The following is a 20,784-nucleotide window of genomic DNA, read 5'->3' on the forward strand; positions in this document are numbered from 1 at the left end:
AAATTCATGCCTTCAGGGCAGTTTTTTTTTCATCAAGCAGTCTCTGTATTTCCCTCTAAAACAACTCTGTCTGGTAACGTTCTGTTATTATCTCACAACGTGGTGAATGTGCAGCTCACAACTTGTCCACCAGAGCGTTGTGGAGTTGTTGGATTGTGTATTTGATGAGTTTGATGAGGGAAACCAAGAAATCCCATTAGCCTCCGTAGCGTAGGTCTGAGCAGCTCACGGCTCTGCTCCGCCATTCTAAAAATAGCTTGCACCGACAATTAAAGGTAACGAACCTACAGCTATGACTATAGGGATTATGGCAATGGGCCAATTTGCCAAAATGTTGAACTATCCCTTTAAGCATACCAGTAATAAAAATACAAACAAAATGCCAGCGCTTACGATAAACTGCTCCACGTCCCTCTCCATGCCCACGTTGGGCAGGTCCGGCATCATGTGCGCGACCACTTTGAAGCCCGCATCCTTCGCCAGGTGGAAAGACTCACACACAGCTCGCACCGTGTGGCCTCTGCAACGAAACACACGTGTACATAGACACTGTTAGAATAAAATGTCTGCGGGCGAAACATCAAAGCGGACGTCTGTTTTCTTATCTACATCAGGACATACTGACCTGTTGGTGTCTCGGGCCACGTCTTCATATACACTCTGGACTCCTATCTCCAGCCGGGTGCAGCCGTAGCCCAGCATGTCACTGAGATGTCGCTTCAGGCAGTAGTCGGGCCGCGTCTCTATAGTGATTCCCACACACTTGGTGTTACTGCGCTCAGAGAACCTGCAGAAGGAGGAAACCGTCTCAGTCATTTCTGCTCATAATACGTTCATAAGTCCCATCTTACCGTTCTTTTTTTGATATTATTTTCCCTTTTTTTTGTTTGTTATTTGACTATTTAGTGTCATTGAGCGTGCTGGAGGGCTCTATATGCTGGGATCATTTAGCAACATCAATTTACATGCAATGAGTTTGCATGGCTCATTATCCAGACAGTTAACACTAACCTCACATTAAGGACAGGCTGACTGCAAGGAAGGAAACAGACGACAGCAAAAAAAAAAAAAAAAAAAAAAAAGCAAACAAACAAACAAAAATGTTTATAATGCAAAAGAATGTTTAATGAGACATTACTAGTGTTTACCCTCTGTCAAAAGTAAGTTCAATACTTACATTATTCTGTCATTTACAAATCATGGTTGTAAGGGGATAGATGTTCAGAGTATCATTGCATTTCAGCGCATTTCAACGCTGTATTTACAGCTGCCATAAACAAAACGAGTTCTAACTACAACAGATAAAGTGAAATGTACTGTATAATATGAAAGGTCTAGTTGTCGTAATGGACCCGACTAATTATAGTGCACCTTGGCTTATTGTGTTTTAGGAATGATGCCTGCTGGGTGTAAAATCCGGCAACTGTTAGTTAATTATGAGCAACATAAATATTTTAATGTGATACCACTATGCGTCAGTGAATCCAGTTGTGGTGGTAAACAGCTGTAGAATGATACCCATCTAAATGTCACATGTGCGGAGCGGCATGTCTGCATTCTCTTTATCTGATCCTGATTTTCTGTCTCTATATAACATAACACTGAATAAGTTACAAATGAGCACATTAAACTGACATCTGTCCAAATATTGAATCATAATATGCTACAAAGACGGTTTCAGTAGATAAACCTCCTCCACATCTCTTCATTGTCTTTTTAGATCATTAACTCAATATTACTGAGGGTGGGGAAAAAAATCAATACAGCATAGTATCGCAATATGGGTGACAATATTGTATCGATATATATGGACGCCAAGAATCGATCTGAACAGACTAAGAAGTTTATATTATTGTTCATAAAGTTTTCATTTACAGACATCATTTTCAGGTGAAAAGCTAATAAATTGCAGCACATTGCAATGTTTTTAATATCGCAATAATATTGTATTAAGAAAAAAGTGTTGTGACAATATTGTATCGCTGGGCCTCTGGTGATTTCCACCCCTAAATATTACTGGGTTCTTAGTAAAAATGCAGACATGTTTAACAACATATAAAGCCTCTAATTGTAGTAGTGGATGAATGAATGAATGAATGAATGAATGAATGAATGAATGAATGAATGAATGAATGAATGAATGAATTTTTTTCGTGTCATGCCACCACTGTGGCCCATCCCATATGAGATTACAAGACACAATAACAAATACAAAAACAAAGACTAGACAGTCCTTCCTGTAGGTGTTACCTGCCACACAGGTGTGACATAAATAAACAACTTAAGATTACTTTCAGTATTCAACTATATATCGCTGTTCGTCTCATTGCCCAAGCCTTTTCAAGAAATAAAGAAAATGTAAAAATATTCCAATGAAAAAGATGTTTTAGCTTCTCAGCATCGTCTAACCACACAAATTTGTTATTTGGATCTACTTTACTAAACAATTTTTGTCTTATGGAGTCATAAAAAGGACAGTAGTAATAATAATAATACTAATTTCATTAAAAGAAGTTTAACTGTCTGAAAAAGACTGATCCTCCTGTTCTGTGAAACCCTGAATATCCAAATATCATTCATTTCAAAAATGTAACGACTAGTACACAAGACATTTCCTGTATGAATTTCACTGAGACGTCCTGGCGACTGACCTTAAACCTCCGAAGCAAATGATCAAATTCAAACACTGTCACTCTTTTGTTCAGGCAGCAGCAGATCTACTGAGAATACCACCCAGGTGGTAACAGATGCAGCCACATGTCCAAACAGAGATGACGCAACACATTCCCCTGTTTTATTTCAATGTTATCTGGAGACAGATACTCTCAGAGCTTCTTCTTCTCCTGAATCCAACCAAACTGCATTTGAATCACTGATCAAAATCTCAAAGAAGAAATAGAAGAAAAGCAACACAAATGAGCAAACAGACACTCTCAGGTCACCAGCTGCTCCACTGACCATTAGCTCCTCTCATGCCAGCTCATATTCCTCCTGATGCTGGATTTTGCTGGCAATAAATGTCCATCTTTTACAGTCTGCTGGCTGATTCACACCAATTACAGGAGTTTATGCTCCAGAGAGGATCATCAGATTGTAGCAGATGAATCAATAAAAAGTCTATTATCTCAAGGTATCTCACTGCTGTGATCAGATCAGGTGCTGGGGGAACATGGTGAGAGACAGAAACATGAGTATTATACACTCACACACACTGGCTGCCTTCGAGACGCCACACAACACACAACACGAATATCTGACACACACACACCCACACTGAGATCAAGATAAGGTGTTGTCGCTCGCTGAACCAAGTGCCTCCTCCTTCCCAAACTCAGCAGCAGCAGCCGCCACAATTACTATAATCATAGCATCTTAACAAATAAAGCTGATAGCAGAGCAGAGCAAATGCAGGCTCACACACACAGGGACATACATACACACACGAGTAGAAGTACACAAACTGGCCTTTTGGGTCTTATCGGACTTTAGGGAAGTAAATAGCCCCCGCTGACAAACAGCCTCACTCCGGTGAAAAAGCCATTATTTGGTGGAATGACGTCTTCAACAAATGGCTCCCCCTGCTTTGACTTTGACTCTTCTCTGAGTTGTAGAGAAAGTTGCTCCTTCTCCACACGCTGCAGATGTGTGGGCAATTTCATTCAAAGCTGATCTAACTCAGTTAGTGAGAAATCAATAAGTGAGTAACTGAGGGGGGTTTATTGAGAGCGCCCTCTCTTACATTGCTCTTGAATTCTGAACGGCTTCATTCAGCAGCTTAATCTGTGGAGCTGCTCATTATGTCTTAAGCTTCCTGAAGGATGTTTTGTGTTCAGCTGTCCTAAGTTTAATGGAAACACAAGTGTGTACGTGTAAGTGTAAGTAGCCTACACAGTGACGACAGGGATTTAAGGGAGGTAATGCCGAGTTATTCTTCATTTGTTTGTGAGTTTATTTTCAGTCATTTATCAAAGAAAAACCCAAACATTCACTGGTTCCAGTTTATGAAATGTGTGTGGATTTATAACTGTCTTCTCTAAGATAATATAAGAAAATCTGAAAATATCTCTCTAGGCTCTGGATGATGAATTTTATCATGATCTTTTGAAAATGTAGAAATTAAAATATTTGTATGAATCCAACAGTTCATTCAGTGTCACTGTTAGAAACGATCCATTTTTCCATCTATCTGCTTGGGCTGAGCCACATTATTCAAAAACAGGACATTTCTTTTCAGTGCCTTCTAGTCCAGTAACTCCAACAAACTAACTGATTCAACAACTGACTTCAAGATATCAACTCTTAAATGGCTGCAAACTTTCTGCAGCTCAATGAGAATAAAACAGGGAGTTCAATAGTCTCGTTCCTCTTTTACATTACATAACTCCTCTCCCTGTTTCACAGTGACAGAGACCTGAGATCATCCAAATGTCTAAAAAACACATTTTCTCCTTTGCTTTTACCTGGAACTAACTTGGTCTGTGTGGCTCTGAGTGTGTGTTTCCTTTGTTTGTCTGATTTTGCTTTCCTCTGTGTTGTGTGTAAAGTGCTACATATGCAGTAAGTTCAGTTAACCCCCAGATTCATTGATTATTTGGAGCATTAAATTAAAAGAGTCACTTTGCCTGGATGATGAACTCTAACACTTAAACACTGAACCTGAATGTTTGGTTATCATTTTTTCTCTTTTCACTTTGAATGATGTAGTTTCTTTTCTGTTGTATAGACCTGGTGTTGGGAAAAATTACGCAGCAGCAGAGGATAAGACTGAATGAATGATGTCTGTAGGGGAAATGTTGCAAATGGTAGAATAGCTCCCTCTGGTGGTCGTTGTTGTTACATATTGCCAAATGTAGTGCCTCGTTACAACGGCACATACAAATTCTGAGATTTTAGAAAAAACACTTTGTAAACTAGATTCAATTTGTACAGTAAGAAGATAAATATAACAATCTTTAAACAGTAAAATATGTCACTCCATAACTGTGTCATAGGCTAAAGAGACGTCAGGGGAGTGAGAGCAAAAGCATCATCAAATTAATTCTTTCTCAACAAATATATAGAAAAAAAGAAAAGGAAAAAGACGTGACATGGAAGACATCACAAACAGGCTGTGAAACCTACAGTGATCAAGGATGAAGGAAGTGAAAAGGATGGTGGAATGAAGGAAGGAAGGAAGGAAGGAAAGAAAGAAGGATGGAGAAATGGAGGAACAAAGAAAGGAAAGGAGAGAGAGAGAGAGAGAGAGAGAGAGAGAGAGAGAGAGAGAGAGAGAGAGAGAGAGAGAGAGAGAGAGAGAGGTGGATGGAGGGAGGGAGAGAAGAAAGGGAGGAAAGAAGGACCAGTCAAAACAGAGTGAGTTTGACCCAGGGGGACAACAGGAGGGTTAAGGCACAGGCCAGCCTCCCCTGAAAGGCCTGGCTGACACCCTCACCTACTTCCCTTCAGAAGGAGAACAGGAGCACCTGCTCCCCCTGCTCTGGGATGGCTCAGCCCGTCTGTGGTGGGAGACTCTGGCAGCCATTTCTCATTCTGCCTTCATGTCTACGTCTCCTTTCCCATCCTCGTCCACACAAAAAATCTTTTTCCTTTACGACTTTGCCATCATGCCTCCCCGTCGGTACTCAAACCATCACAGCAGCACTTTATCTGAGCACCTCAGGAGGCTCAGGGCCTTTGAAGTCTGCACATGTGTAATGTTATCATGGCTGCACCTACAGGTTTCCCCCCTCTCTTTACTAGAGGTCACTGTTTCAGACATCAATCACACACCAATATGCTCTTATCTGTGGAGGTCTATACAACTTACTAAATAAAAAACCGTTGGCAGCCCATTCCAGAAATACTGTCATCCATAAACAAGCCAAGCGTTTGACTGTCAACATGATCCTGAAGATAACTTTGCCCAAAAATGTTGGAACTATTTTCATTTTTCATGTGTTTTTCCTGCCTCAAAAAACTGGCCAACTGTCTAGATGCATATGCTAAATGTTCTGTATGTCTCTTGATGATATGTTCTGTTGTATCCACCTCTGTTTATGTTCTTCTTCTAATGAAAAAAAGAAAGACTGTTGCTGCTTTGAGGTGTAGCAGAGGTGTAACGTTGAGTGCGTACCTGACGGACTCGGCCACGTTGTTGGAGGTGTGTCCTGACAGGGCGTCGTGGAGATTCCTGATGAAATAGTCTCTGTACTCTTCGGGCAGAGCCATGAAGGTCCCGCCCATCACGATGAACTCCACCTTGTCCACGCTGTGTCCCAGCTGCTTCAGCTGCACATCACACAGAGAGCACAACCAGCTCTTATACAAGTCTAACTGTACAATCAGTAATTGTGACACATTTTACAGGCTGTAATTGGGAGTACAGTAAAGTGCAGTGAAGCACAGTCAAAATAAGGCTGTTCCTTGGAAAATTAATTATTACGACTGATCATAAAATCGTAGGAACATAGTGACTTTGAACAAATATGAGTAACATAACAACTGTGGCAAACTGAGACTCAGATTCTCAGATACCTAAATTAATTGTTGCTTTAATGCTTGGGTTTTGCTCTGCTGCATGAAGCTAATGTGGCCATAAATTTAAAGGGACAACGAGGAGTTTTGGAAAAGCGAAGCGTTTTCACATTATGAGCCCGCGGCGCACCGTGAAATTCTTTGACCGGCGCAAGACAGACTCATGTTTTCATTCATCAAGAATTAAAGTCAGAGGTTCGAGGTTCAGAATTCAGATACCGTCGTAGTTCCGGCCATAAACAGCGATTCGGCGGTGTTATTCTCATGACTCGCCGCGAAACCGAAAGTAAGCATTTCCGCAAAACGAGACAAAACGATATATTTATCAAAAATGGGCCCATTAACAAGTGTGGGTAACGTAGATTCATCCACATTAATATGAGACTTTTTTATTGTTGCAGAATTTTTCGTTCTGCCTATGGAGAAACTCCTGGTTGTCCCTTTAAATAACAGCATAACTGGGGTCAGGTCTTGGCAGCAATGTGAGAGTCATCATAACCCATAATTTCTATATTAAAGGGTTGCAATGGTTAAGAAATGAGAGCAAGCAAAGGCTGTCACCGTCAAAAACACTTTTGAATTTGTTTTTTTTTTTAGAAATAAAGTGCGACGCCAATTTCTTTTGGAAAGAATTATCGCATTAAATCAAGACAAGGTAGAAATGCATAACAAAAAATGGGAAAAAACTTACTTTTGAGTGAATGTATACTAAGTAGTTACTGTTAATTTAATTTTAGCAGTCTCACATCCTTCTTTTTGTTGTAGTTGTTTTGTTCTTTTGTTTTGTTTCAGTTTTCTTGTGCGTGTTTTTTTTTCTTTTCATTTTTCTGTCCTGTTTTGGTCATATTTTTGTTGTGTTGTTGAGTTTGCTCTGTCGTTTGTCTTCTGTCTGTTTGTTTATTGGTCAGTGTATTGTCGGTTTATACATTGTATATGCCTGTTCCCATTAAAAAAAAAAGAAAAAAATTAGGGGAAAAGGACGTTTCAGCAACACTCTTGTGACTACTAGATAATACACGACACACTGACCTGCTCCACCCGATGCCTGGTCTGGAGGTAGGGGTCATATCGGGCTCGGATGGCTCGCATGGACGTAGGCTGTCAGAGGAAGAGGAAAAGTGATTAAAACTCTGGTAAAAATGAACACATTACTTTATAGTTACATTTAGGTAACTATAAAGTTAGAAAAACAAAACTTCTTCATGACAATGAAAAAGACAAAAACTGCTAGTAAACATAGAACAAGGAGTCAATCTGTCTTTTTCCATACAAGACCAGAATGCATGACTTTCCGCAGAAGACTGTGAACATGTAAACCTGTGGAGAAGCTATCTTGTATAGACACTGAGGTAAAATCAAACTAACGTACCTCATAACCAGTGTAAGACTGTGTAGAGTACTCAAAGTCTGAGTCCGGTCCACCAGGACAGTAGCTGCCAGAGATTAGATTAAAGGGATAGTTCAACATTTTGGCAAATTGGCCCATTGCCATAATCCCTATAGTCATAGCAGTAGGTTCGTTACCTTTATTTGTCGGTGCAAGCTATTTTTAGAACGGAGGAGCGGAGCGGCAGGCTGTTCAGAGCTACACTATGGAGGCTAATGGAATTTCTTGGTTTCCCTCATCAAACTCATCAAATACAAAATCCCAAAACTCCAAAACGCTTTCGTGGACAAGTTGTGACCTGCACAATCACCACGCTATGAGATAATAATGGAACGTTACGAAACGGAGCCGTTTTCGAGGTAAATACAGAGTAAATACAGAGTCTGCTTGCTGAAAAACTGTCCCTGAACGCAACGCGCATCAGCGGTTTTGCATGAATTTACCTCTAAAACAACTCTGTGTGGTAACGTTCTATTATTATCTCATAGCGTGGTGATTGTGCAGCTCACAACTTGTCCACGAAAGCGTTTTGGAGTTTTGGGATTTTGTATTTGATGAGTTTGATGAGGGAAACCAAGAAATTCCATTAGCCTCCATAGTGTAGCTCTGAACAGCCTGCCGCTCCGCTCCTCCGTTCTAAAAATAGCTTGCACCGACAAATAAAGGTAACAAACCTACTGCTATGACTATAGCGATTATGGCAATGGGCCAATTTGCCAAAATGTTGAACTATCCCTTTAACAGAAAAAATGCATTCAATGTAAGAACAATTAATCACTTAAGATAAAAAAAAACACAAATTGGCCATTAAAGCTGATACAACACATATGAACAAACAAAACAACACAAACACTTACACACAGATGTTGCCTGTAAAGCTGATGTGTGGACATCGGTGAGGTTTGCACATCACGGCCACAACTGCAATCTGTGACAGAGAAGCATTGAATATTTGAACTCCTCTTGTTGCCTTCTACCTCTATAATCAGTGCAAAAACATCACAAAAAGCCACTTTCTGGTTCAATTACTTGTGTTTTTATTTTAAACCCAAGCTGGAGCTGATAAAATGTTTAAAATGAGCCCAGATTAGGGAACATGCACGAAGTCAAAGCTGAGGTGTGATGTGTGAACATCCTGCTGTAACATAGGTTTGCTGATCAACAAAATAATATTTCTATAATAGACACATTTTTTCATCATGTGATTGCATCTATTTACATACCTCAGAGTATTGAGCTGAATGGCACATGTTACAATGTAACTGTAACTGTTTACAGTCATACAGAGCTCAGCATAACACTGCAGACTCCAGGACACAGATAGATGGGAGAATGGATGCTACATACCCCGCTGGCAGTGCGGATAGGTTTGGCCTTTAGTTTGGGTACCAGAGCACGACGGTACTGTGGTGGAACAGCAGCAATGATGTCTACCAGTCGGGGCTGGGCTTCAAGTCCATATTTAGCTGAAGTCTTAGTCTTCACTCTGTTTGAGAACAGATTTGATTTGATTAGTAGAAAAAAGGAGCGCAGTGTGGTGTGGAGCAGCAGGGGTGCATCTCTATAGTCACTGGAGACTTGGAAAATGAATGGTGGAGTACAGTATTAATCCAATGGCCAGCATTAACTTCAGTGTGTATATTTAAAGACTAAAGCATCTTAAAATAAATGCTACGCATTTTCAGGTAAAAAAAACTACATGAATACATACAAATAAACAAAACAGTGTTGTGCAAACTCCCAATCATTAGTTTACAAAAGTCAAAGCAGTCAATAGTTAATATTCTACATCAAAATGATGACGGATCAATAGCAAAACTTCACTGTGTGACCTCTATAACTCTAAACACAACATTAAAACCACAGATGATTTGATGAATATCTAACAAGAATTTACACTGAGCTGCATGTCCATGCTGGAGAAGACTTACTTATTGAGATTGATGTCTTTGCCCTCTTCATGGGCTTCAACCAGCTGCTTGATGACATCAGCGATGGTCATCATCATCAGCTCCGCTCGGCTGAGGTCACCTGCGAGGACCAATAATCAATTATGTCTGACTACAACATCTATTCTATCGCTGTCCATTTGCTATTTAAGCAAAAGGCTGAAATTCAACAGTAGCAAACACAACTGATGTGGTTATACTCCAACAGTCAACGTTAATAACTCATTAAGATAAGGCTTGAATGTGTTTCCATACCACGAATGACTGACTTATGACGTTATAAAAAAACAAAACAAACAATAAACAGAGTTATGTCACTGACGTGCTAAGAGACGGAGGTAAAGCCGACTTGTGGTTAGCATTAGCAACAAGCTACAGGCAGTTTGACCAGTTCAGAGAGCTTGTTCAGGACACTGAGCCCTTTGTCACACACTTACTCTTTTTCTTTGGCTTCCCCATTTCTTCTTCTAGGCAAAGAGGACGACTTCAAACAGGTGGCTGCTGGTTTACAGGGTCAACACCTACTTAACACACCGGAGAGAGCTGTCACACATAGTAAACAACTCCACGTTGCGTTCACGCACGGCTTCTGTCGTACGGCAGCCGCGGCTGTCGTAAAATGGCGCAAACTCACTTTTTTTTTCTCCCGGTATTAAAATGCCTGTTTGTATCGTTCTTATGTGCCTCCGAGGTTAAAATAGTTCCTCGGTGTTAACCCTGTAGCACAACTTCAATCAAAACACGTTAACCGAGGCGGTTTCTGCTCTGTTTTCTTCACGTTGGGCACAGACACCGCGGAGGGCAGAGCACAGAGTTGTAATGCATGTGGATCCGCGCCGTGGCGCTGGCGGCCTCCCTCTGCAGGCGGCGGAGCAGCGCGCGACCAGGGGGGAACTAACTTGGGAGCTCAGTAAATCTCAAAGCAGCAAATCCCTTTAGCTGCGAGTTGACATGGCTTGACTGATCTCTGCGGGAAGTTTCAGGAAATGCAACAGGTGGAGGAACAGAGGCAATGAACCGTGCACTGCCGTAAGTAGTATTATTATCATTCTATTTTTTTTACACTTTCAGATAGACGCCGAAGTTTCCACACTTAAGTTACTGGGGTCAATTACATATATCAGCGGCCAGTATGTACATGTTTGAGCCCGTGTGTGTGTGTGTCTGTGTGTGTGTGTGTTTGCTCCGGGTTCCCCAGCTCTCTTTAGCGTCCCAGGCTAGCTGCCGTGTGTACTTGAAGGTGTCTGTGGAAGTCGGACAGGGAAACAACTGCGCACTATTTGACACGGTTAGTGAATTTGCTCTCTACTATACAGTCTCTACGTTACTTTAGCGTGTTAGTGTGTTTTTTCCTGGAGTCGGGTTGTAGTATGAACGCTGAGCACAGGGGTCTGCTGTTTACTGTGTTTAATATAGGACACAGCTTGTCATATAATAGATGTGTTCAGGTGTAAAAGTGTCAACTTATTAAAAATCCCTAACACAACAGGTTTGACTCGTTTCCCATTCATTCATTCATTCTCCTCAGGTCAAGTGGCACCATGGATGACAACAACAGCCTGAATGTCTCCAATGTAAAGGTCGCTGTTCGTGTGCGGCCCATGAACAGGAGAGGTGAGTGTGTTTTTCAAAGTTAGGCAAACTTTGTTATGAGTTGGACCATGCAGCAGCTCATTAAGTCTGTTTTGAGCAAAGGCATTTTCATCCCACCTCTCCGAAGGGACTTACCAACTTTGGCACACACCAAATCTGTTTGGTGTTTGCTTTCTCTTTTTTTTGTGAGGGGGGGTTTGCAGGACCGTGGCTAATTTGTATTTATGGACAAACAATAGCAGCTTCATTCCTGTGTTTTCCTGAGTGAGTTTTTTTCCCCCTGGTCAGCCTCTGAAAAGGTCTATTTTGCTCCACTTTGGGAAAGTTTTGGCAGGAGGGCAGCGGGACTGGAAAACGGAACATTGACATCACATCCTCACAGAACATGCACTATAACATACAGGGAGATGTTTCATGCACTGTCACTGGCCTAAATACCTCTGGCAGCAGCTGAGCAGAAATGTAAAAGTATCAGCTGACAGACTTGGGTGTTGTTGAACACTGGGAAACATCCTTTACTTGACCTCCTTTTAATCTTTTCATTTCATATATGCACATATGCTTTACAAAGTTAGGTGTAACGCCACAAAATCTCATGACACACATGCCCTAATTCCAGCGCTGATAGGCAGCCCCAGCTCCGTCCCTGCCCTACTGCAGGCAGGAATGAGGAAGAGAAGCCGTGACCCTGCTTTCCTTGCCGTCCGCGCAGGCAGTAGTAAACTGGCCATTATGTTTGCACAGGCGAGTCCTGCATGAATCATCATCAATAAAATTGTTTCCTGCCTCTCCATGTTGGGATCATGCGATCACGAGGAGCTGGCACACACATGCACTGTGTATGCCACCTGTTCTTCTGCATTGAGAGTGACAGTGACTGCTCTAGAAAGTTACGATCAGCAATGCATATGTGCTGTTTAAATCATTTCAAAGTACATTTGATGATTGATAGAGCCCTTTTGCACAAATAGATAATTTACTATATATCTTGATGTCCACAATTAATTAAAGATTCCTAAATACCGTCACTTCCCAAAAAAGATTATGTCGGAACCATATCGGCAGATGTGCACCAAAATGAAGGTAAATGCTCAGATACTGGTCCATTTAACTAACGTAACACTGGATTGGTAGGAATTTAAATGTTAATGTGTCATTTCTATTTAAAAACAAAACAAAAATGATTAAAATAAACGTAAACATTTGGTTTAAAAGACAATTTAAGACATGAATATTTCAAACCCTTCCCCTGGGGGGTTAATAATTGGTTATATTAATAGATACTTGAAATATTTTGTGTAAACAATGAGTAATGTAATTGTATTTTGACTATATTTGATTTTACACATTCATAGTGTTGTGGAATTAATTAATACATAACAGCCTAATCGTAACACCGTGATTATTTCTCTGACAATAATTGTACCAAGAAAATGTATAATTGTGACATCCCAAATCTTATAATTTCTTTTAGCTCCACACTGCCTCTAATTGGGGGCATTTTCCCTTTAAAATTTGAGACAGTGCAAGTAAATTACTACTAATCTACTTGCGCTTGTGCAACCATTTTTTTTACACTAGTGAAATGTGGAAGAGGTGAAAGAGCTCAAAGAATCTGGAATCTGTCATTGCAGGTGACAGGCCAATGTGTGTGAGGATCATGAATGAAAAGGAAATGTGAATATTTCTGTGCACCCCTAAATTTTCAGCTTACGCTCCTAAAAATTTAAGTTCGGAGCCAATGTGCTTTAAAAAAGAAGTTAGTCTGCATCCCTGTGGTCCAAAAACTGTTACACAACGCTCAGCTCTCAGCTGTCGACAGCACAGTAATGATTCTTCTTCACCTTCTGTCTCAATCCAGAAAAAGACCTGAAAACAAAATGTGTGGTGGAGATGGAGGGGAACCAGACAGTTCTACATCCACCCATCAGCAACTACAACAAAGGAGACCCCCGGTAAGGCACACACTACTTTATCATATTATAATACATTTTAAAGGGACAATGAGGAGTTTTGGAAAGCGAAGTGTTTAACACTACATTTCCCATGAGCCTCTGGAAGCACGGTGAAATTCTTGGACCGGCGCAAGACCGACATCTTGCCAAGAATGTTTTCATTCATCAAGAATGAAAGTCGGAGGTTTGAAGATGATCAGATACCGTCGTAGTTCCGACCATAAACAGTGATTCGGCGGCGTTATTCCCATGACTCGCCGGGCAGCGTCCGCAAAACCGAAAGTAAGGAAACGCTGGTCGGCTCGCCCAGCATTTCCACCACTAATAATAATATCAAAATAACGATAGAGACAAAACGATATATTTATCGAAAATGGGCCCATTAACAAGTGTGGGTAACCATCCCTTTTTTATAACCATATACAAACTCCTCGTTGTCCCTTTAATAATAATACATTGTATTTAAAAAGTACCTTTCAAGCCACTCGAGGATACTTTACAGAGGAGTGCATCAAATAGAATCATCAATAAACAACATCCAAACACAAGAAACGTACAATAAACAACATTAAAAACATCAGTAAAATAAAAATGAGCAAATATTAAATGAACAACAACAATGAATAAAACTGTTCAAAACGATAGGAATGTTGGAGTTAGTGATTTGGTTTTGAGTCTTGTTTTGAAAACAGGGAGAGAGTGGGTATTACGGATGTCAGGTGGTATATGATCATATTCAAATTAATACGATGCAAAACTATAGAATCTTTAGGTGAGTCATTTAGCAGTTGATTATTTTTCCCCCCTCTTCCTCTGTTGAAGGTGTTAATGTAACTCTGGCCCTGAGCTGCCCGGGGTCAGCAGCACACCGTGGGGAAACACATTATTTGTTCAGGTTGAGGTTTTTTTCTAACTCATGTGACATATGCAGGTGATTTTGGGAGAGGTGTGGACTTGTGGACTTGGAGTGACAGGACTTTGACTTGAGTCAGATTGGACTAATGAGTCTGATGACTACTGACTCAATGTGACAGAAGTTTAAAAAGTCTTCCACCTCACTTTGAATCAGAAACTTGTGACTTCAAACACACACTGACTTGTTAGGAGACAAAACACCAAGTTTAGGCACTTGGGACTTGTTGTTGGTCTTGAACCACCTCCTGGAAGCAAACACCATCTCAGCTTTGCCCTGTTCTATTGATTCAGTGGTTTCCTACAGGATTACTGGTGGAGGAGTTGTGTACAGACTCTAACCAGCTCGTCTAGTCAGCGCCCAGTTACTTGGAAGAAGTTCAGATGAAACCTTCACCCCACCCAAACCTCCTTGTATTTCTCCTCTCCCAGTCTTTCCCCTCCCTACTTGTCCTTCCTGCATCATTCCTGTCTTTACAAAGGGTGTGTCTGTTCCAGCTCAGTCCTGCTCAGGTAGTCAAGCAACGCAACACAGTGACGGATCAGGATTCAGGATTCAGAATTTAAGAGATTGTGTAATATCATAATATCAGAGCTAATATCAGTACAAACCAACAAAGAGTAGATGTTTTGGGTATAAATTGTGCATTGATTGTGTTTAATCAAAAACATGTCCCTGGGCATGTGTTGTATGGTGTATGGTGGTGTTGACAAAGCAGCTCAGTCGTCTCTGGTCCTGCAGCAGTGAGTCAGAGCGGTGCAGGTAGATGCTTCCCGGAGCGTTTGGCCCCTGTCTCAGGTTACGTTGTTCAGTAAATATGTCTTGGGGGCGATCCCCCTGCAGGCTTAAGAGCATGAATCCTTGTCTTTGTGGACAGAGAGAGACACTCTCATATTTCATCGTTACACTATGCATTTTTTTAAATTTTTTTTTATACGCAAACGTATCCATGTGTGTCTCCTCTGCCCTGACACGCTTCAGCTGCGGTATGTTTCTCCTCTGGGGCTCAACGTGAACAGGTTTTACAGGCTTAGTGCAACGCAGACAAGCACTTCCACTGATTCCACAACAGCACAGAGCTCACGTTGAAGCCCAAGTCTACAAGGAATAAACTGATTTTGAGCAAACATTAAGGAAAAAGTGAGTCTCCCAGCAGACATCTGTGAAATCTGTGGACATTTTTATCCACCTCTCACACTTTCACAACTCCCCACGGTCAAATGAAAGGTCACTGGGGCCTGATTTTTGGCAAGGAGGTGTATCTTTGGGTAAACTCTGGATGTCCCGAGTTTCAGAATGAAAGTCCATTTTTTGGACCCGTAATGAATTTTAACCACATCCATGACCCTTCAAGTGGACAAAAATGTCCACCTCCACCTATGGGGTTTTTAATGTATTTTAACTAACAGATATCACCATGAAACTTCCCAAGTTTATTACTCACATTAAGACTAATATTTTTTGTATTACAGGTTTTGTCAAATTTTATGTTTAAATATGTAAATGAGGCAATATCTAATTAAATATGTGCTAATTTCTAGAACCGAAATCTGAACAATGGATAAAGCCCCTTTCAAAATTCTTGTTTTATTTTGTTGACATATTATAGTCAGAAGTTTTCACCGAGGGGATTTTGGAACCTAAATGGACCAATATCTGTCACCAGCCATAAACCCCATAGAAATGTTGTGTTTCTGCAGCAAAAACAACTGGCCAGGAAGGGGTTAAACATTTTGAAACTCATGTCAAAAGTGATTTTGGATGTGGTACAAATTGAAGGATCATTCGAAGAAGACATTTGTTTGTTTGTTTGTTTGTTTGTTGGGGGGTGGGCACTGACCAGCCAGCGCTACAAGGTTTTTCCCTCGTCAGCTGGCCCGTCTGACAGGTTGAACTGAACTGCTGTATGAGCCAGAGCGCTTGTTAATATATTACGACACCCTCGGTACCTGCAACCGGGAATCCAGCGGCTGCTGTCAGAGCCTTGAGACGGTCCAGATTAATGAAGCCTTGCTGCTGCTTTCACAACTCAGGAGTGAATAGGCTACCAATTGTAAGCAAACATGTAAAACTGTATTTTCATGGATCCCATTTTTACTACACACATGCTGTAAATAAACAGACCTCACATTGTTGCAGGAATGTTTATCAGCCTCTGCAGAATAATGTTTAGAAAATGAAGCTGAAATTGTGTGCCCTTCTTATCTGGGTTTGGCTTTGATAAGAGCTCCACTTTGAAGAGGTTTTTCTTTATCTATCTGCAGCATCTTGGATGTTTGCTTGTTTCATATCCTGACTTTGGAGAACTTGGTATGTACAGTATCTGTAATAATATCCACCCGAAGGGGGATGCGTATAATCGAGCCGCTTAAATCTGGGAGAGTGTGGTCTCGGAGGTCTGTGCGTTTTGTTGGTCCCAGACTTTCTGACCTGCCTCCCTCTCTTTTAGTGACTCCTTGGAGCTGTGAGGCTCTGCCAGTTATCTCAGGAATGTCCTTGCCAGCCGAGCAGAGGACAGGACTTAATGTTGCTCTTTCATGCACCAGCCAAGTCTCACATAGGGAGGCCTTGTTTCATAACAACCCCCCCATGTGTGTGGCCATGACTTAATTTGCAGCTTTTTAAACCTCAAACAGATATTTCTGCCTGAGTGAAGAAGACTGTGTCTTGAGTTATGTGTAGTAACCTGCTTCAGATGGGGCTTCCCTGGAGACTGCGTGCCCATGCTTCGAGTGGATTTATCTTTCTAACAAATGTAACTATGCAGATTGCTTTAAAACTGCCTGGATGATGCATTCATGTGCACTTATTTGTTGGCAGGTGTTGATATTGAGTGCTGTTTGCAGCCTCACTCTTCTTTTGTAGGTGACCACCACCACCAGTAAATTCTCAGCTTATGGCAAACATATCATCTAAGGAAGTTTATCATCAGTTTTCTTTTGCAGTGCAGTATGTGTCTGTGTTACAGCAGCTCCTGGAGCAGCCCCCTAATACCACACCATGGTTACATGTCCTTGTTCAAGGGCAGTGTTGCACACTGAACGAGCATCACACATGCTTGATAGCGGCTGCATTTACTTAAAGTGTAACTTATAGAAGAATAGTTTCATGTAAATGATAAAATAATTTCACAAATAGGTGCAGATGCAGATTTAAAGCACACAAACACAAAAATATTTACACAACACATGACCTCTGACTCTATATGGGTAACATGTAAGCAGTGATCAGCCTACATGGAACCACATTATCATTACTTTGGATTTGTGTTTCTGATGTGTGGCCACCTGATGTGACCACTGGAGTCCACGCTTCACTTCCTGAATGCTCCACTATGTTCACATGATAAAATCAGCTAGTTGCTAACTTTGCATCTTAGCCACAGTCCCTTTGATGTATATACTGTATTTGTATTGCTAGATAAGACCACTCACTCTGATTAAATGAAAACACTGAAGTTGTGGCTTGCAAACCAAAACAATGAGCTTAAAGACACTAAAATGCTCCATAGAGCTGTGTGGAGTCAGATGTCTCTGTTGTTTGTGTCATGGGATCCATTGTAAATGCAGAAATATTTATTATAGCTCATTTTAAAAGGATAGTTCACCCAAATTTCACTCATTATCTACTCACCCTCATGTGGACTAAGGGCTGGGAGAAGTTTCAGAGTCCTCCGTGGCTTCTCTGAGTTACAGGGGGTCTCGGCGTAGCAAATGGATACCAACTGTCTTCGTAACAAAAAGACACACCAAAAAACATCAAAATCTCGCGAGATTTGGAAGAGGAGCTTCCGTTACAAACAAGCTTGAAATATAGACTTATTTAAATTTTTTCGGAACAATTTCTCATGTTGGGGCTTCAATACAAGACGGACATTACATACGAGCAGCATGGAGGTATTTGGATGTTTTTTGGTGTGTCTTTTTGTTACGAAGAAAAGTGGTATCCATTTGCAACCGTCATATGGACATGCAGTGCTGCACGGAGCCCCACTGTAACTCAGAGAAGCCATGGATAACTCTGAAACTTCTCCCAAATTTCAATTTTGAGTGAACTATCCCTTTAACACTATCTAAGAATACAGCAGAATCTACCTTGTGAATGGTTTTGGTGTGGACTGTGATGTATCAATGCATGATTTGTTAATCAAATCTGAGTCTTCAATCAAAGCTTCCTGAACTTGAAAGATTGATGTGACTTTTAACTTTGCCATGAATATAATCATAAAACCTCAGAACACAATACAGTGTTGCTCTATTTTTCTACCTGTGTATATTAGACTCTTATCTCGCTCTGGTACCAACGCTACATGTGATGAACAGCACTGTGGAGCTGGAGTGGAGCACAGAACATGTTTGATAATTGAATTTGACGTTTCCCTGCAGGAATGTGGCCATGTGTTTGGGGACTGGTGCATGGGAAAGTGTAGCTTTCTGCTCTGGAATGAAGCTGAAATGCAGCGAGTGTGTTTTTAAGTGCTGCGGTAAGAATGCAGAGATTTAGGCCTGTGCGCCTGTGTGTCAGCGACACTGGGAGACTCTGAGGTTCTTAGCGCTGCTGAAGGTCACAAACCCCGCTTGATTCGCAATGAACCAAAGAGGATTAGTCACCTTGACAGATTTTTAAGCCTCACTATGATTAAGACACCTTTGATTCCTTATCCTTGAAACCCTCCCTCCGTGCTCCGCTGACTTTGACCTGGAGTTGGGTTTGACTTTGTGCTCCTGCACCGTTGCGTATTGTTGTTGTGTAGCGTTGTGAACAACTAGTGCACGTCAAGTATCTGCTGAGAACAGCAAGTCACAGCTTTGACATGTTACTCATTTCAATGAGTCAGGCCTCATCCAGAGAGACATGCAGTATGTGAGCAGCCGGAGCAATGCTGGAGCAATGACGTCCATGTGATGGCTTAGTGTTACAGCTGGGCATGAAATGGAAAAAGACCCTATATTTGAATGTAGCAGCAGCAACATAAGCATTTAGTCTTCTGTACTGTGCAGCTGCATCATCATTAGTAGTAGTAGCATTAAAACCACATGTATTCCACAGGAAAAGTAAAAAGTTTAAGAATATGTATCAAAATCTGAGTAAATATGTGATAACAATTCAGTTACTTAAAGTGATAGTTCACCCAAAATTCAAATTTCACTCATTATCTACTCACCCTCATGTCAGTAAGAGCTGGGAGAATTTTCAGAGTCCTCCGTTCCTTCTCTGAGTTACAGGGGGGGTCCGTGCAGCAGTATTTGTCCATATAATGGTTGTCAATGGATACCAACTTTCTTTTTCCAAAAAAACACACCAAAAAACATCCAAATACCTCCATACTGCTCGTATGTAATGTCCCTCTTGTATTGAAGCTCCGACATGAGAAATTGTTCCGAAAGAAAATAAATAAGTCTATATTTTAAGCTTGTTTGTAGCGGAAGCTCCCAGTGTCTCGGTTCACTGCTCTTCCTGTGTCAGTGCAAATCTTGCGTGATTTGCACTGACCGGCGGAATGATTTCTCATGTTGGGGCTTCAATACAAGAGGGACATTACAGACGAGCAGTATGGAGGCATTTGGATGTTTTTTGGTGTGTCTTTTTGGACGAAGAAAGTTGGTATCCATTGACAACCATTATATGGACAAATACTGCTGCGCGGACCCCCCTGTAACTCAGAGAAGGCACGGAGGACTCTGAAAATTCTCACAGCTCTTAGTCGACATGAGGGTGAGTAGATAATGAGTGAAATTTGAATTTTGGGTGAACTATCCCTTTAATTTAGGTGTAATATAACAGGATCAAGACACCACCTAACTGTGAATTCAAACAGTTCATTGTGAAATCCTTTCTTATGGACAATGGAAATCATTTCTAGCTGCTCCACATTACATCAGAGCCATGTAACTGCTTTAATTAGCTTGTGACCCTTCTTGAGGAACCACTGGGCCACAGGTTAGAGTTTAGAGAGGCGGTCTTGTGACTGAAAGGTCAGTGACTCAGGACTCTGCAGACTGGCTGGGAAAATGTTGGCATGAAGAATGAAGAATTAAAATGCTCCCAATAGCTTCTACCTGGACAGCCTCCAGCTGCCAATGTGTGTTTTGCTGAATCAGGACTCGGCCCGCTGTAGTGTGCCCCGGCCCGGATGAAGAAATGTTGTTAGTGCAGCCATGTGATAAATATTTTCACATGTTCTTGTCTCAGAACGGTTTTATCTGTTGTGTAAATCCACAAGGCTGTGTGAGAATTATACAGCTAAATTAAAATAGTTTTATTTGAACACCAGTCATTAACTTTGACTTTTTCCATTATTCCCTCCTCTATCCTCAGGAATCAGCCAAAGGTGAGTGTTAAACTTCAATTTACATTAATTATTCTAGTGAATCATGTCCATTCTGGCTTATAATGAATGCTTCTGATGATTCCAATATTGTTTGTGGTTTTCATGTGTAAATACAGACTCTTGTGTCATGTGTGTTTCCTCAG

At 41.1% G+C, this 20,784-nt stretch overlaps 2 protein-coding genes across 6 annotated transcripts in view; one reads left to right on the top strand and one right to left on the bottom strand.

Moving 5' to 3' along the window:
- elp3 (elongator acetyltransferase complex subunit 3) overlaps nt 1-10,441 on the bottom strand; it is a 35,369-nt gene extending 24,928 nt beyond the window's left edge. The window contains exons 1-9 of the mRNA XM_084000731.1: nt 10,287-10,441; nt 9,832-9,931; nt 9,248-9,386; nt 8,758-8,828; nt 7,883-7,946; nt 7,543-7,611; nt 6,113-6,267; nt 626-787; nt 394-520 (exon numbers count right to left, since the gene is read on the bottom strand). Of these exons, the coding sequence (XP_083856857.1) occupies nt 394-520; nt 626-787; nt 6,113-6,267; nt 7,543-7,611; nt 7,883-7,946; nt 8,758-8,828; nt 9,248-9,386; nt 9,832-9,931; nt 10,287-10,308 (909 nt within the window). The 5' untranslated portion in view covers nt 10,309-10,441. The remainder of the gene's footprint in view (nt 1-393; nt 521-625; nt 788-6,112; nt 6,268-7,542; nt 7,612-7,882; nt 7,947-8,757; nt 8,829-9,247; nt 9,387-9,831; nt 9,932-10,286) is intronic.
- Nucleotides 10,442-10,758: 317 nt separating this feature from the next.
- The window catches only part of LOC311007811 (kinesin-like protein KIF13B), a 49,865-nt gene continuing 39,839 nt past the window's right edge, over nt 10,759-20,784 (top strand). For 4 of the 5 annotated variants that reach the window (XM_084001142.1, XM_084001144.1, XM_084001145.1 and 1 more), the window contains exons 1-4: nt 10,791-10,878; nt 11,378-11,463; nt 13,304-13,397; nt 20,629-20,641. In XM_084001142.1, coding sequence (XP_083857268.1) covers nt 10,862-10,878; nt 11,378-11,463; nt 13,304-13,397; nt 20,629-20,641 — 210 coding nt within the window. In that variant the 5' untranslated portion in view covers nt 10,791-10,861. Of the gene's footprint in view, nt 10,879-11,047; nt 11,138-11,377; nt 11,464-13,303; nt 13,398-20,628; nt 20,642-20,784 lie in introns of all 5 variants that reach the window. The other variant, XM_084001143.1, reaches the window with a different exon arrangement.

This window comes from Trachurus trachurus (genome assembly GCF_905171665.1).
Source record: "Trachurus trachurus genome assembly, chromosome: 24".
Taxonomy (NCBI): Eukaryota; Metazoa; Chordata; class Actinopteri; order Carangiformes; family Carangidae; genus Trachurus; species Trachurus trachurus.